Source organism: Pleurodeles waltl, chromosome 6 (assembly GCF_031143425.1).
Source record: "Pleurodeles waltl isolate 20211129_DDA chromosome 6, aPleWal1.hap1.20221129, whole genome shotgun sequence".
NCBI lineage: Eukaryota > Metazoa > Chordata > Amphibia > Caudata > Salamandridae > Pleurodeles > Pleurodeles waltl.
The window spans coordinates 454,193,668-454,211,976 of NC_090445.1; the positions used below are offsets into that span (position 1 = coordinate 454,193,668).

Below are 18,309 nucleotides of genomic sequence, written 5' to 3' on the forward strand. Positions count from 1 at the left end.
ATTAACAGGAAAGAGCCATCCCTGTCTATAAGACGCAATCAGTGGAATGAAGAAACAACCTGCACATGGCCAGAAGTGATGACCACGAAAGACGGAGGCCCATCCATAGACAAAAGGATTGTGGTGAGTAACAAAGAAAGAAAGATTACCTGCCCCTCCAATAAGCTTCTGCAGAACCGGAGGCCATGTAATAAAGGCTGGCAACAGGTCTGGATTCGACCAAAGCGTGTACACTGCAGGGAGAATTGAAATAAACATGTGTGTACACTGCACAACATCAATACGTTCTGCAAAAGTCTAGGTTAAGGTGTTACAGATCTCATGTACTACTTTATGCTATGCAAGCTCAACTAGAATACCCACTGAACTCATGAACAAAATAAGGCAATGGAAAAGAAAGTCTTACAATTAGTGCCCATGAAAGTGGCCAAAAGCAAGCAGTCACAAACGTGCTTCAAACTCTGCCCAGGCACTACTAGGGGCAGCTTTCCTAAAAGCCTCATGGGTCACTATAGTCCAGACCACCTCTGGCTGGGTTTGCATTAAATTCAATAACCTTGATATGAAGGTTCCAATTGACATGTACATGTTCAAACAGATCTTTCAGTTCGAGAATTCTTGTTCCCTGATAGTAAATATCCATCCAAAAGTAAATAATGCCACTGGGTTGATGGCAGGGAAAAGGCTGCTGTTAGTTTAATCTAACCATGTGACTGTCAATTTTTCATAAGAGAAAATACTTTGAGAAAACCAAAATGTGGAAAACTCGGGAAAGCCAATGTTGAAAGAATTTTATGTGCTTTACATTACATGTTAATTCAGCAAGTTTCACTGTGATTTTTTTTCTTTTTTTTCTCCAGGTAGAATCAGTCTTGTTATCTAACTTTCCATTTAACTGAAGGGTCAATTTCTTTGCCAGAAGAATTTAAGCTGAAGACGGGCGCTCATTGGAGTAAAGCAGACTTTGGCTATCTGCACTGTTTTCCATCCTATGTGGTTATTATTTGATTCCATATCACAAGTATTCAATTAAATGCCAACATAGGCTATAAATCCCAGCATATGTTACATTATTAAATAAAGGCTAGATATAGGTACAAGGTGTGACCCTATGCAATAGCAACCTATGGTAACCCTCATGTTAGAGGATTTACATGTGTACACCTGGGCTTATATGCATTACACGGAGGGTACCTGTTGGGTAGAGGCGACCTTCCACTTCAAAAAAGACTGGGTTCCGTTGGCGGACATAGATTGTGATTGCTTCCCCCTTGTGTGCATACACCTTCACCACATTCAGTTCCTCTTTATTTGACACAAGTTCGGATAGCGCCTCAGAGCTCAACCTGGGGAAGGCAGCAGCAACATCTGACCTCAGCTTTCTCCTGCATGAACAAAGCATATGATATTACCAGATGGAGAGCTGTAACAGGTGTAGATTTGCAGAAACACAAAATATGGATACACATGAAGGCCACCTGCACAATCACGTCTGCTCTTTTCATTGAAATAAAGCTGCAAGACTCATGGCAATGTGTCATCAGTATCTGGCCTCTGTTGTAGCTATGCTAAAGAAGTATCAACCAAATTAAGACTGACGGATCAAAGGACCATCCATGGTGCAGTAATTCCATGTACAAATGTAATCAAACGTTTAATGAAAACAATATTGTCTAGAGTTGTATGATAGGCCCACACTGATTTGCATCTGGCTGTTCTTCCTTAAGAGCAGCACAGTTGGAAAACAGGGTTGGTCTGGAATTTATTTTTACCACTCGCCAGTGGCTCCGATTAATTCAAGCATTCCTTCCATCATTTTGTTGTTTTCTGTTGCTTATGTTACCATTGCAGAAGGATGAGCAGTGGAGGAGAGGTCAATGAACATGTAGTAAGACCCAACACATCTTTCCCTTTGAGAAAAAAGAAAAGAAACCATAGCGCGTGCACAAGATTGCCAGGAGAAATTAAAACATGACAAAGGATACAGCTGTAACAAACTGGCCTTTTATTCCACAGATCAATCCCTACAGATAAGCAAGCTTCAGGGAAGGTAAACTTTACTCCTCTTTGATAGCTAACTCCAAGAGACAAATCAAGTATCCAGGAAAATACTTTTAGTGAGTGTACAAAACAAACCACCATAACAACAAAAATATATTAATTAAAACTCTAATAATACTCATTGAGATTATTTAAAAAAAATCAATTTGATTAAAAAATAAATAAAAAAGAAGGACTGTTAAAGGAGAGGCGAATTGTGACAAAATGAAAGAACAGAAGTGCTCCATGGCACATTTAAAATTAAATAAAAGCCAAAAATAATGAAAGAAAAAATCTCCTGTACAAATATTTTTTCAAAAGAAGTGTATTGAACAATCGTATTAAAAAAAAAAAAAAAAAAACACACAAAATTAATTATTCATCAGGCAAAAATAACCACCATAACAACAATATTGAAAAAAATTACCTAAGCACACAATACTTTTAAATAGAGGGGAAAATAAATCAAGAATACTAATGTAAAGGTAAATATCTCTCTCAGTAAAGATAACCATTTTAGCCGTCAAGTAGTTGGGTACCCCTAGTGGGTGATTACCTGGATCAAAAAAAATGATGAAGACAAAAATGCTCCAAGAAAAACCAACCACAGTATGTAACGATGCAGAGTGCCAAGTGCGCTGTATACAATTCGGTGCTGCCATTTGTCATACGTGGACAACTGATACAGCAATTTTGAAAACAGATAAAGACAGGTTTCCTTTTTAGGTCTGCCTTGGTAGCACAGCTGTCTGCAGACCTATTGTTACAATCCTTTAGATATACATACAGTGGGATTTGTCTCTGGTGAGGGGAGTATTTCTCTGACAACTAGCATGCTATTGGTCATTTTGTGCATCATTCTACCTCCTTTAGGATGCTTGGTCTGTAAAGAATCAAGCACATGTTCAAACATCTCAAAAGCCCAATGGATTCAAGCTTTGAGGGTTGGAGAAGGGTTAGCGCCTCCACTGCGGAGGGATCCTTTCAGGGATGGGACCACTCTAGACAGGTCCACATGCAGACAACTTTTCAATTAACTGGGGCAGGTGGGTTCTGCCTTACTCCACTCCTCTACTGGGCGACACAACAATAGGAAAGGCTAACGGCAGCAGACCCAATATACCCCTAGAACAGCTCTTCACCTAAGGATCTACGAAGAAGGGTATCACCTGACTCTATTCAGCCTAGTGTAACCTATCACAACCACACATGCACCCTCCACCAGTCGAAACTGGGAGCTGGACTTAGGCACCACTGACAGATGCCAAGTGGCAGCAGCTCTGGTCGAGAGCAACCACGACTTCTATTTGCCTGCAGCATAAAGCTAATTCACATAAAATCCTTACCAGATGGTACGTTACCCCAGTGCGCCTCAATGCTATACCGGGAATGTCTGATCTCTGTTGGAGGGTATGTGGGACCTGTGGGACCTACTTACACATGTGGTGGTAGTGTGTACAGGTAAAGCAGTTTTGGTTAGCAGTGCTGCAGAAAATTCATCAGATATGCTCAGTGCCCCTCAGACATATTGGTGTTCCTAGGACTCGATCTGCCCATAGACTACTCCTAGGGGCAGACTGATCACATCCCTTCTCCTGGCAGCAAGGTTACTGACAGCCCATATTTGGGAGAAAAAAAAAACCCGGGCTCCACACCCACCCATAGTCTTACACTATGGTGGACCAATGTGTGGCATGTTTACGCTATGGAACACCGGACTGCTCGAGAGAACTTGATCACTTTTCAAAACCTATATCGAGAGGGACAAAGACCAGGTGAAGACAAATACGACTATGCCGCCCACCCTGCAGCAAGCCCGGCTGGGGGGGCCCAGCTGGGATTGGGGGGGGGGAGCTGTGATGGAGGGGGGGCTCTCATTCTCAGATAGAGCTTCTGACGATAAACTATCATGTACTGTTTTTTGCTTTGAAACTCTGTTTAACAGTAGCCTATTGGATTGATGCTTCCATGTATATTTCATGCAGCTCTGCACCATACCCTGTACTGCTAAAGTGACATCATTACTTTTTCTTTGCACTGTGAACACACTGGATTTTCATTCAAAGCCCCAAAATAAAGGTTTAAAACAAACATCCCAAACGTACTTACAATGATCATATATTACATTACTTTTTTCTATTAGATATTGTTTGGGGAGCTGTAGCTGTGCAAATTGGGCCAAGTACATTCTTTCTGCACTTGATCTTCAAGGTAGTGAGGACAAGCAGTCAAAAGCTATAAGGGTAGTGTGGAAGTGGAGCAAGAACACAGAAGTCATTAGTCAAACAAAGGAGACAATAATATATTGCACAGCCCAGAGCATATCTTTTTGTTAAATGAAAGTCCTTTAATCTTACAATGAAATAATACACACTTCAGAGGTAGCCCCCAAGCAAAGATACAAGAACGGTGTAGACTAGGCACAGAGTACATCACCATTATTTAGCCCAAAATGTTAACTTGTGGGTCAGTACAATAATAATCCTTTAGGCACAAATCATTTACATTGGCAAAGATTAGTGTTCTACCTTCAAACCTCTACTTTGTATGTTAGGTCAGACAGAGCCCTACATTCCCTGGTCGAAGAGTGTGGTGACTTAGCTGTGGGGGCCAGTGCCTTCAACAACAGTGCACCTCTGTGCTTTAGCATCAGCAATGGGGAACTGTGGAGGGCAGTCGGGCACCTCCCTGCTCCACTCGGGTTGAACAATGCAATTAGCTGGCTTATCAGCACTTGCAGACTCCAGCCAATGAGGGCGGGTGTTCGTATTCAGCAGATGCAGCCCCTCCAGCCCATAGAGGCAGGCACTCGTCTTCTGCAGGTGCAGTCACTGGGAGCGATGCAGGTGGGTACTCATCCTCAGCAGTTGAGACTTTCAGGCCAATGCAGGTGGTGCTAGTCTCTGGCAGTTGCAGCCTCCAGGTTGATACACTGGCTTCTTGAGTGGCAAAAGCAGCACCAGGCAGGGTCAGTGGTGGAAATGCCAGACGATGACAAGTTGATACATAACCTCATGCAGTCCGCAGCAGAACTGTGCCAGGAAATAGAGGAGACTCCTTACACTTGGGTCAGGTCCGGATTCACTCCCTGTCAACAGTCAGCTACTTCTGGATGTTCCACATGCTGACACCACTAGCATTTCTGCTCCTGGACAGTCTTCTACTGCAGGGCCAGGAACTTGTTACCTTTCTCAACAGGAAAGAGGGCCTTTAAATACTTTAGGCTAACCCTCAACCTCTCCAGTAGCTTGAAGACTTGAAGTGTTGCCCTCTCACATCTGGGAAACCGGCTATCATGCAGACACAAGCCATAAACACACAACAGTCCTTTGAGTACTCGGTGGAGCACTCCCTTCCTTGGTCAAAAAGAACTAGGAACTGGAATAAAGTGGGGTGGTTTGTATTATACTGTTACCCTTATTTTCCCGACATGGGATGTGAATCTACCATCTAAGGTCTCAGAACTGATTTGGGCTGTTCTCTTCCAATTTCATTTCCTGGATGTTACGCAGACATAGCTTTTGTGCCAATGTGGTGGCTCTCACCGCAATTAGTAAGTGCTGGCTCTAAGCAGACGTTTCCATTCTTTCACACAACAGAAACTACATTCCCAACCTGGATTCCTTCCATTTACCAAATGGCAGGACTCTGGAAATACGAATCAGCAGCAGTTTGCTAACATGGTCCTTAGAAAGAAAAGACTCAAGAGGACCGCCTGATAGTGAAGTCACTCTATGCAACACTCAGCCAGTTTGTCACAACAGCAAAAGTACTATACCATCACCATCAGTTTATCCTCCAACAAAAGCAGAAGGCTGTTCAAGACAATCAAGCACAGCATCAACTCCCACCAGAAGCAGCCTTTCTCATTCCACAGAAAGGTGCAATGTCATCACCTTCTTCTTTAGAGAATAAATACAGAACATCCAACTGCACATTAAGGACATCGAGCCTGCCTCACATGTTACACCCAACTCTTCCTGTAGAATTCTGCACTGATTAGCCTGTAAAACACTGTGTCTACCAGACCTCATAAACATGCTCAATTCCCTCAAAGCCACTTAAGGATGTCTTAATACTGTCCTTCTTCAAAGCTCTCTCTGGGGATGCTCTTCTGCCCCTAATTCTCACTGCCAATGCCTCCTTCATTCACTCAAGGCATCTTTGTAGAAGCTTTCCGTAGAGGTGAGATTCTCCCACGCCTAAAAATAAAAACCCACCCTAGACCCTGATGACCTTGTCCACTATCAGCCCATCATTCACATACCATTTATCGCCAATATAATTGAAAAAGTAGTCTATGTTCAACTTCAAGATCACATCAATGCTATCCATCTATTCCACAACTATCAGTCTGGCTTCAGAACATGCCACAGCATAAAGATCGCCATCATAACCATAATAGATGATACCACCTTGATCACAGATGAAGATATCCCTGCTGTGTGATATTGCTGGACCTCAGCTGCTTTCGACAGAGCAGACCATCTTACCCTCATATACACCATGGAGTTCCAAATTTGATTCTCAGGCAGTGTTCTTCATTGGTTCTCCTTCTACCTTTCCAATCAACTTGAGATTGCTATCTGGCACCTCCAGGTCACATAAGATTCCAGTCAACAAAGGAAATTCCTGTGGGATCCATACTAACTCCTGCCATCTTTAACATTGGTGCTCTAATCACAGATTACACCCACCAAGAATCACCAACATGCAGATGATACACAACTATACTTGAAAGTCTCCTATGCTTCTGACATCCAATGCCTCAAACACTGTTTGAACTTTATCCAAGTCTGGCTATCCAGCACCTTCGTAATGCTCAACCCAACCAGCAGCTCCTTCTGGCCACATAGGACCTTCCCCCTTGTCACAGCTTGCAAGGGCCAAAACGATTTGCCACGGAGAAACACCTTTCGAAGCAAGATGACTGACTAGACCCTCTTCTCGGCACTACTGCCGGCGTCTAAATAATCATACCCATAGTCTATGTTATCCTTGGGGGATCTGGCCCCAGATTCAATGGCATTGTGCTGTGGACCCACTACGGCATGCTTGGGGGCCCCCGAACAAAGATGGGTGCCGTTCAATGTCCCGATTTAAACGCGGGCCCTGACAATGAGGGCTAATGTCACATTACTCCCCAGAGGCCGGATGACCCTGTGTGACTGAAGGGAGCGGTCCACTGAAGCCACTTCACGAGAGGCACTGATACGTGAGCCGAGGGGTCCCAGAGGAGGCATAAAGTGAAGCTTGGCGCAGTCGTGACCTGGCCTGCAGCTGGAGGTGAGGATGTCAGCGAGACGAGTGCCCTGCGGGGAGAGAGAGGTAAGGAGTTGGCCCCTGTCCGCACCAGCAGTATCCACTCTCCGGCATCCCTGGGTGCCGAGCGAGAGGCAACTCCATCCGAAGTCCACAGATCGGTGCTACTGGAGACCTGCGCGGAGTGTTCCTATGTGGAGGAAGCAACCAACTGAATCAGGGTCACCCATTGGCTGCTTGCGGGGGCCCCTCAAGACACCTTTGAAAACTTGGGCCTCCCTGGCAGCGTTCACACCTTGACCTGCTGGCGTGACACTGTTGTGGCCATGTGACCTACCCCTACAAAGAGGACCTATGATCTTCCCCTGGGCAGATTGGGGGAGCCCGTGAGCACCAAAAGACGAATGGCCAGGGCGAAATCATGAAAGTGTCCCTGCCCCACAGGGCATTGGCTCCCACAATACACCAACTGAATTATCCCGATGCCCATTGACGCCGTCGGTTCAGGGGTCATAAATTTGTATGGGGGGGGGACATCTTGGGTGGTCTGGACCCCCTCTGCGAGACGGAGTTGCCTTCGGTGAAGAGAAGAGGCCCCGTTTTTTACAGGGTAAACTAGTGCAGCCAATGGCCACAACGCTTTAAGTACATCCCAACTTACCAGCCCTCTGTAATATCGTCAACCCCCACCATTGTGAAAGATAAAAGCACCAAAGCGGAGCGAGCAAATAAGAAATTAAACTACAAGCAGCCATCCTCTTCGGGAGGACAGACAAGGGGCAAGTCCCAACCTGATGGTGTGGAGGAGTAACCTGAGGCGACCCCCCCCTCTATTGGATTTAATGGATGTGATCCAAACTTCGTGCAAAGAGCTGGCGCCGTCTCCACAGATGTCAATCTACTGTGGGCCGACTTATGTAAATTGACGGAACAGGTGACCACCACAGAACAGAATTTAAGCAGTCTATAACACGAGGTCTGTATCCTCAGGGACACTGTAATTCGTCTTCAAAAGCAGACAGCCCCCCTGGATGACCAGGTAGAGGATTCTGAGGGACGGTCCCGCAGGAATAAGTTAATTTTTGTATGATTTCCAGAGAGAGCGGAGGCAGTGTCCGCTGAACTATTCTTAGAGGACTGGATTACCATGGTACTTCTCCCAAAAAGCCTTTCAAAGTTCCTTTTACAATTGAGCAGGCACATAGAGCACTCACCCACCTCCAAAGCCTCGGACTCCACCTCGAGCGATCGCTCATCTGTTTAATTTTCACGACAGAGGCTCTATCCTACAGAATGCCTGTGTAAGGAGCCCCCTCAATGTTCGAGGGCTTTCCTATCTATATAATAGGTTACACTCAGAGTACAGAAACAAAGGAAAACTTTTCTATCAGTTAAGAAACGATTGTGAGACCTTAACCTGAAATACAGCCTTATGTTCCCTGTGAAACTGAGGGTCCAAAACAAAAGGAAGGCTCTCTTCTTTTTTACTGTTAAAGATGCCAATGACTGGCTAGACTCAAGAGGGGGCAGATTCATCCAGGAATCATCTCAAGCGAGTTTGTCTCATCCATCCGCACAGAGTCAGTTGATGCACCTGAGACAGTGGAGAAGCCTAGATGAAAGCAGATGACCGAAGAAAATAGTGGTTGGCTCAGATGGCACTCTACAAACTGAGGAGGTGGTACCCGACTCAGCTCAAGTCTCCCAGGATCTACAGGGAGACCAGGACCTCAAGGACAATGATTCAACTCGAGCCTGAACACTGCCTAGTACAGACCCAAATGTGAGTCTGAGAAGGTAACTACAAGCCTGAGTTTCCTGCGGATACCTTTCCTTTTTTTCCCTGGTAATGGGGCACAGTTTGAACCCACTGAGGACATGATGTGTAGGGGTTAGTCATGTGATATTCTGTGAGTTAACTTTGAACTTCCTTGTTGGTGGGATGCCGTGTTCAATTTCCTTTTTCTTTATTTACATATATACGTCGAGGGGAGTGCCAAAATCTTAGAGCTAGCAACCACAAGGAGGGGGCCTGTGTGCCTTGGCCTCCCACCTTCCCCGACGACTTAGCCTCTTGCAAAGCACAGGTTGCAAAGAGTGGCTGGGTGGGAGTGTTATGTTATAGTGTTTATTCTCAACTAACTTTAATTTAAAGTATGGGGCAGGGTTCGTTGACTCCCATCTTGTCTGTGTTTGGACCGGGTGGGCAGGCGACACTGCCCATTGAGGGGGAATTGGAGGGGGAGTGGGTGTTTGTGTATTACATTTTTCATTTGGGTACTGTTGGGAAAGTTGGCACTGCTTTTGTGTAAATGGGGCCCATGGAAAAGGCTGATGAAGTCTGTGTATAGGAGGTATGGCTATGGACAGCTGTGGGAGAGTGAGTGGTATATTGCTGGGCAGTGCAGAGTATGGCTGCTAATAGGAGCAAATAGATTACCTGGAATGTCTGAGGGCTAGCTCAGTTCGATAAACATAAAAGGCGTTTGCTTATTTACGACGCTATAAGATTGGCATTGCATTCCTCCAGGAACTGCATGGGTGTGGAGACTGTATTCTGATGCTTGTGTAAGCAAAGGAATGTGCAAATATAGGTCACCGCATATTCTGGCTGTGCGCAAAGGAAACTTATCTGTGTGGCCCCCAGATTTCAGGACCCCTCTATGCAACTAAAATACATAAAACTTGAATGTGTTACATTCTTACTCAATTGAATTTTTTTTACTCTAACTTGCAAGAGTAGAGTGCAATGCACCCCACTTCAAAACCTTGTTGGGTATCTTAAGGCTAATGCATTTATTAATGTTGGTGAATTTTAATGTCTTTATCATACCTTTCATATGCAGCATTTTCTCCGCTCTACAAATATTCCCATACAAGACCTGCTGCGAAAAGTGTGCAACGTTTTACCTGCTCTTTTAGCAACGGCTACTCAGTTTGTCTTCAGCGGCCTTTTGAAAAGGACACAATCTTCCAGGCAGAACTTCCGGATAAAAAGACACACCACCAAACACAACCTTCAGAACTGGCAGAATAGTCCAAATGTAGCAACCAAAATTTTACAGAAACTTCCAGCTGTGATATCCAAAAAACAGGCAAAGCCAGACGTGATATTCACAAATGACATAATTGAGACAGTACCCTACAGAAGCAGTCTCTAGAAGCAAACATAATACTTCACTAATGAGGGCCACTCAATATTACAAACGTGATGACCAGAAGACGACACAATCCTCTCGATGTCTGGCAAGTCCTAAAAAATAATCTCCAGATTTGACCTCTGCCACTGTACATAAGGCTCTTTGATTGGGTTTAACACTATACCACACGAGGCCTTTAGAAGCAGGCACAGTATTACTCTTGCCTCTAGAAGTGGACACAACATTCCAAATATGGGCTGCAAAACTCTACCCAATCATTTAGCTGTAGCCTAACAATGGGACAAAATTACAAGTTTTATTTCTAGTCTTAAAATTAATTAGCAAAATTATGTTGAAAAACTTCTTGATCACATTCACATTTGAACATAACAAATTACATGTGCCTACAGAATCTGGAAATATAATGCTCCTATATTGCACACAGAACTGGATACAACCCTCACAATGCAACACACAGAGATTAAAACACTCCAGATTTGATCTCAGGAATGGAAAACAATCATCCACATAAGGTTGCCAGAAACAAACAGAGTATACCAGTGATTGCCTTCGGAACTGGGAACCAAGCCCCATGTTATGCTTCATATCAGTGTCAAGAATACATGTAGCAGATAATAAAGAAAATATTAACAAGCATTTGAAATGCAATCAGTCTCGCATTTGTGAAAGTCTGAGCTCTTGGCGTTGAAAATTGCATTTTTTGTTGTTGTAATCAGTGGAGTGATGATATTTACATAACTCTGCTGCCATTCGTATGACCTTGCGACGCTGAAGTCACTGCATACAAAAAACAAAAGTAAATATTAAAAAAATGCCATTTTCAACACCAAGAGCTCGAACTTTAACAAATGCGAGACCGAAGACACTGCAGCCAGTCTCTACCGATTTAAATCTTGGCTGCCGCAGGTAGCTTAACAGCCAGTTGTAAAGTTATTTTATTGCTCTAATTAAATGAACGAACCAGTGGAACTGAGAAACATTGTTTCTAAAGAGCACTATCTCATGCCCTCTGAAAGTTGGGGACGTGTATAGTATTTAAAACAAGCGGGTTATTAATGCCAATTAAGCCTTTACTACACATCAGAAACATGACTGGCTGGGTTGCCTCGGCTGATTTTTGACCCAGAGAACCTGTGATTCTGCAGATGTTGTAAGCGACATGCACAGACCTACTTTCCAGTCAACGTAATCAAACGCTTGCTTGTCTTTTTCATTTGAACCTATGGAACAACTACAAAAATAAGCAGGGCAGGTGAGGGAAATGGCACGACTAGCAAGCTTTGAAGAATACCTCCGATCGGGTTTTTCGCTATATGAAACTTCAAAGTGCCATGGCCACCACGGAGCGCAAAAGGGACAAACAAAAGAAAAAAAGGAGTATGTCCACTCTAAAGTATATGGCCCATTGTGCAATAATCCATGTAACATGGTCTGTCTGCAGGGTGTAACTAAACAGCCTCAAGGCGGGACAAACGTAAAGCATTTACCAATGAAATCGAGGGATTTTTGAAAGGCAGGCCAGGAATGAATGAAAATGATGGTTGTGGTTAAAGCCCACAGAATACATTACAACATGCTGAAGAGAGCAGTACTTGTGTGCTGCTATGCTCAACCTAAAAAGGAAGTGGCTAGGGTTAGTAAATGTGTAACAACTAAGCAATTATCTTCAACAACCGCATTTTTTTTGTACATGCTTAATGTAAATCTGATTTTGCAAGCAAAATTGACTATGGAGTTAAAATGGGAAATAGTATTTTTTATAAACCCCTCTAAAAAAAAATTCCCTGCATGGAACTGCACACACTTTTGCATGCCAGACCTTAGCAGCATACGCTGGCACAGTACAAATTTGTTGCAGACCCATCCAAGTGGACCAAAAATGCCTTTTCTATTTAATGGGACAATCTTCCGGCTGCACTGGAAAACACTACAGAAAATATTATATAGTAATGATGACATCAATTGTTAGCATGTGCAGTTCGTTGATTTGATCAAAACAATGCAGGACGAGCAGACTGCTACATCCCAATCTTCAAACAAGATTACAGGTTTCCATTGGTGGAAATCCCTGCAGCACATCTCTGACTGTGTGCATTTTTAATTCCTAAAGCCTTGAGACCAAGGCTAACAACCATCAAATACTAACCTTCCAGATACAAATCAAAACAAATACATCAAATCTTGATAAAATTACAAATTAAACTCCAAATCTGCATAAAACATGAAAAACTGCAATACTCCTACAATGTATAAAATGTTCTGAGATTTGGGATCACCCCAAATATTGTAGAGCTGCTATAATGCTCTTAAACACAAAGCATACAGCTCTGGACTTTCCTTTTACAAATCATTGTTGTGAGGTGCGCAAGTTCTACTAAAAGCAAACTACAGTCCCCCATAATGTAGCCATTTTTTAAATAAAGCCCAGAAATGTATCCTATGCATAGCACATATAGCCATTGTAACACGTTGAAAATGACCAAGCTCAGTACCACCAATAGAAAACAAGTACTGGCAAAGCCAAGAAGCCTGGTGCTGACCGACAGCCTTTTTGCTTGGGCTATTTTTGTTTTGTTCTGTCATAGTTTTAGCACAACATTTTCATTGGAGATGCTGTTAGGCCCTCATCAATCTAAAAAAATAAAAATAAATGCAAGAATATTTCTTAGTCTGCAAAACGGGCACATTACCATTGCAGACACCGGCCCCAAAGACAACTACTTTGAGTTGGGTTCATTCCTTGTGAAAGGGGAGCAAGCCGTAACTCACTGAAGTCAGCCAAAGGTTGTAGGGTATTGGCTCATTGCCCCATGATACATGGTGGAGTGGGTGGAACAAAAATGTGAATGACAACAACAGGCTGATGAAGTCTGGCTGAAAAGCCCTAATACTAACCAGGGGTGTAGCTTTTGGGGGGTGAAGAGACACATGTTACACTGCCCCCAATAAATATATTTTCTGGTAAATGATGAGGTACAAGTGCTTTCAGTAGGGTATGGTGGGGTGTCTGTCAGATTTCACCACAGATTTTTACACACAAACAGGCACACAAGTGATCCATCTCTGTCTTGAAAATCTTCAAAATTGTTGGTTATTTTACCAAATATTGTGTTTACTCTCACTTAATACCCCTATCAATCCACATTCATTTTCAATGGCCATTAAGTCCCTCTCATGCGCTGTGCTTGATGTATTATGTATTTTAGCATTGTATGCCAATGTCATTGTTCAAAAATCTGAAGTCCACCCCAAATCTTACTGACCAAGCTACGGCCCTGGTAATATGTTACACACATAGTAAAACCAAAATGTCCTGGATAATACCAGACCTAAAACAAACAACTGATCTTCTGCTGGCTAGCAGACTCTTTGCAAATGCTTTTGTTTGCAATGTTTTGGTAATTCTACATTACAAACAGATAAGACGCGTTGAAAGGATAGGTAAAAAGGGAGGCTTGCAAAGACAGATAGAGAGAGTTGATAAATAGATAGATAGTCACAGGTAGACAGAGTTAGATAGACAGACAGACAAGCAGGTCATAGACAGAGAGACAAGTAGGCAGGTCATAGACAGACAGAGAGACAGCCAGATGGGTAGATAGCCAGACAGACAGGTGGGTCGACAGACAGAGTTAGGTACGTAGATAGCCAGATAGGCACTTCACAGATAGCGAGTTAAAAATGGCAGGTAGATAGGCAGCCAGACAGGTTGCTAGACAGACAGAGTTTGGTACCTAGACAAACAGACAGACAGATACAGGTAGGCAGGTCATAGATAGTGTTAGTCTATAAGTCTTTTCATACTTGGCGTGGTCTCCCTTAACTTTTTGCCTCTGTTTCCCAGGTTGCTGATGTGTGCTGGACTCTGATTTTGCTGTTTTTGTTACTCATGGCACTTTAACGCTGCTTACAAGTGCTAAAGTGCAAGTGCTCCTTTAAGTCCCTAGTACAGTGCAATAGAGGTGCCCAGGGCATGTAAATCAAATGCTACTAGTGGGCCTGCAGCACTGGTTGTGCCACCCACATTAGTAGCTCTGTAATCATGTCTCAGACCTGGCACTGCAGTGTCTGTGTGTACAGTTGTAACTGTAAATTCGACTTGGCAAGTGTACCCACTTGCCAGGCCTAAAACTTCCCTTTTCTTACATGTCAGACACCCCTAAGGGTGCAGTGTATGGTTAAGGTAGGACATATAGTAATGTGTTTTATATGTCCTGACAGTGAAATACTGCTAAATTTGTTTTTCACTATTGCAAGGCCTGTCCCTCTCATAAGTTAACAAGAGGGCTACCTTTAAATATGATTAAAGTGTAGATGCCCTTTGGGAGCGGATGGACATGTGGAGTTTGGGGTCTCTGAGCTCACAATTTAAAAATACATCTTTTAGTAAAGTTTATTTTAAGATTGTGTGTTTGAAAATGCCACTTTTAGAAAGTGAGCATTTTCTTGCTGATACCATTTCTGTGACTCTGCCTGTTTGTGGATTCCCTGTCTGGGTCAGTTTGACAGTTGGGCTGGTTGCACCTCACACTAGACAGTGACACAAAGGGAGCTGGGTTGTAGTCTGCATTTCCTGATGAGCCATCGGTGCTAGGAGGGAGGGGAGAAGTGGTCACTCACACCTGAAAGAGCTGTGCCTGCCCTCACACAATGCAGTCTCCAACCCCCGTGGTGACTGTCTGGAGCCTGGCCAGAGCAAGGCAGGATTTCACATTCAAAAGAGACTTTGCTTTGAAGTAGGCCTACTTCAAAAGGAGAAAACTGGGTTTAAGAAGGGAATCCAAAACCACAGACTTTAGAGCACTTCTGGAAACCAAGGGGAACCTCTGCCTGGAGAAGAGCTGAGGAAGAAGAGCTGCTCTGCCTGTGACTGTGCTTTGTAGAGCTATCCTACAGTTGCTGCTTCTGCCAGAGTAAGAGGGCAAAGACTGGACTTTGTGTGCCTTCCATCTTGTGAAGATCTCCATGGGCTTGATTTAGAGCTTGCCACCTGTTGTTTGAAGTCTCAGGGACATCAAAGACTTCTCTCTGCCCTGTGGTGCCCATCCAGGTCCTGGGAGCCTGAAAGGAGAAGCTGGCAACCTAAGAGGAAGAAATCCACGCAAAGAACACCGTGCAGGGAAAAGATCGACGCTACTACGATCTACGGCTATGAAATCGACGTGCAGTTGGCTTCCCTGCTGAAAATCGATGCTCGCCTATAACGCGACCGAAGAATCGATGCACGGAGCTGGAGAAACAACGTGCAGCATCACTGACGGAGGCTGGTGAGATCGCAACCGGCGCTGCGTGCTTTTCGGATCATCGTGCGGCTGGATTTCCGATGCAAACACTGCTGGGCGTGTAAAAACAACACAAGGCCTGCCCAGACCTGAGAGTGCTGACCGGATCGACGCAACGCTCTCCTGCGGAGAGAAGAAATGACGCGCCCGACCCGACGAAAGGAGAAACAGCGAAAAGTCTCGTGAGTGAGTGAAATTGACGCATCGCAAGCCCTTTCTGACACACACTCAACCGTGGGGGGTTATTTTTGATGCACCCAAGGTACATTTTCACACTAACAGTGTTAGTGTGTGTTTTAAACTACATAAAGACTCTTTTTGCTTTTTGATTGATAACTTGACTTGTGTATTTTGGATTTTTGTCATTTTGGTCTTGTTTTGTTTAGATAAATATTTCCTATTTCTCTAAACCGGTGTTGTGTCATTTTGAAGTGTTTTCATTAAGCTGCTGTGTGTGTTGGTACAAATACTTTACACCTAGCACTCTGACGTTAAGCCTACTGCTCGTGCCAAGCTACTAAGCGGGAAAGCAGGGATTAGCTGAGGGTGATTCTCTTTTACCCTGGCTAGAGTGAGGGCCCTTGCTTAGACAGGGGGTAACCTGACTGCCAACCAAAGACCCCATTTCTAACAGATAGAAAAACAGGCAGGTAGAAAAACAGCCACACAAGTCGCTAAACAGACAGGTAGATAACGTTTCATGCATAGAAAAGATTGCATAGATGGAAAGGGTTGCTCAGATAGATAGATATAGACAGACAGGCAAATAGAAAGACAGACAGACAAGTAGAAATACAGACAAGTTGATAGACAGGTAGGTAAGAGGGGGTGATAGGTAGGTAGATATTTAAACAGGTAGACTGACAGGCAGGTAGACAGACAGGCAAGCAGGTAGATAGGTAGGCAGGCAAAGCTAGACAGTCAAACAGAAAGACAGACAGGCACAACAATAGATAGACAGGCAGGTAGACTGACAGACAGGTAATTAGGTAGACAGACAGGTATGGCTGCATAGATAGATAGTACAGAAATAAACAGCAGAGCTGAAATTAGTAATATAAAAGTTAAAAGTCCATATAAGCACAACATACAAGAGCACAGAAAGCAAGCCATATAAGCCGACATACAGACAAAATTGTTTTTCAAATATAACAACATACAAGAGCACAGAAAGCAAACTAGAAGGCCTTGCAAGACTGACATACAGCCTAAATTGGTTTACAAATATAACCGCAGTCCCCAGTTAAAATACATACAACCATGGCATACGGGGAGCAATTAGAAGAGCACTTCATTGCGTGCATACGAAAAAAAAAGTACAATTTCATGGAGAACTGGTTCAAATTAACCCAGTTTTGGAACACTGTGAAATAGCGGCAGTCAGATAAAACATAAAAAGACAACTCCACCCCCATCAGCAGGAACTGATAAAGCTGGAATGTGTCCCCTGCTTAACACCGAGAGCTAGTAGAAGGCACCCTCATATCTCAACAGACTCTAAACACAAAGGTGACACTAAAGTAATAAACTAAAAATAAATACTGGCATTGAAAAGAACCACATTCTGTGTGTGTGTGCTCCTTGTGAGAGGCAAACGCAGTCACTTAAAGTAAAGTTATCCAGTGGCTGAAAGTAGGCTGAGCCCTTGGCCCATGCTGTACCCTGTAGTGGGTGGAAGCAACATGGGAATGGCACGCACACAGACCAATGTGTGAAGAGACAGATGGCTGGAAGCTCATTTAAATGTGTATTATACATATGTATTATACATAGATATATATATAAAATTTAAAAGATTTTGGCAAACGCCAAACCTAAAAAAAAAAGCCATGCTATGGCACCATTGTCCAAAAACGGGCAGAAAAAGTGCCAGGAGTCTATAAACAGTCACGTTCAGAAGAGCTATCTGAAAACAAAAACACTTCAAACTTTTCGACAATTGACACTGATGCAGTCTGAAAAAATCAGGTATACACATTTTGACAGTAAGCCTACGTAGCTGGGATACATTTGTTGTCAACGATCAGAACGAGAGATTTCCGGATGATGAATTGAGCTCTAATCTTTCGCCTGTAGAAATCACTAATCACTCCCGAGAGCGCACTCCTGAACTCACCGGTCTGAGCCTTTAATGGCGGTGTTGGATTTAACCCTAAAAGCTTTGGCGAACATGTCGTGTCTGTCCTGGCTTTAAGTTTGTACAACAGATGTGTCGAGCCAGGCAATGAAAAAAGAAAAATTGATCAATGGCTCTAGGTCCGGCTCCGCTGCATGGCCGCTGCCATCTTAGATTATCATGCCAGAAAACAAGCCAACGTCATGTAAAAAATGATCGAAACAACCCTAGTTCCACATAAGGATGTAAACGTGCACAACAACACACACACATATTTATACTCGACATTTAACCTCATATTTCGAAAAGGAACAACCATATGTATTATACCTGAATGAAATGTGAAAATGTTGTTCTTTTTACGTCCAACTTAACAGTGCATCTGTCGCCAAAACTCCTCAGGGGATCCACGACTGCTCAGAAAATTAAATAATATTATCAGATTAGG

At 43.5% G+C, this 18,309-nt stretch overlaps 1 protein-coding gene across 2 annotated transcripts in view; it reads right to left on the reverse strand.

The window, feature by feature from the left end:
• Positions 1–18,052, reverse strand: part of EIF2D (eukaryotic translation initiation factor 2D) — a 155,853-nt gene extending 137,801 nt beyond the window's left edge. The window contains exons 1-3 of one of the 2 annotated variants that reach the window (XM_069238587.1): positions 17,862–18,052; positions 1,195–1,385; positions 150–233 (exon numbers count right to left, since the gene is read on the reverse strand). In XM_069238587.1, coding sequence (XP_069094688.1) covers positions 150–233; positions 1,195–1,385; positions 17,862–17,917 — 331 coding nt within the window. In that variant the 5' untranslated portion in view covers positions 17,918–18,052. The remainder of the gene's footprint in view (positions 1–149; positions 234–1,194; positions 1,386–17,861) is intronic. The other variant, XM_069238588.1, reaches the window with a different exon arrangement.
• Positions 18,053–18,309: the final 257 nt, after the last annotated feature.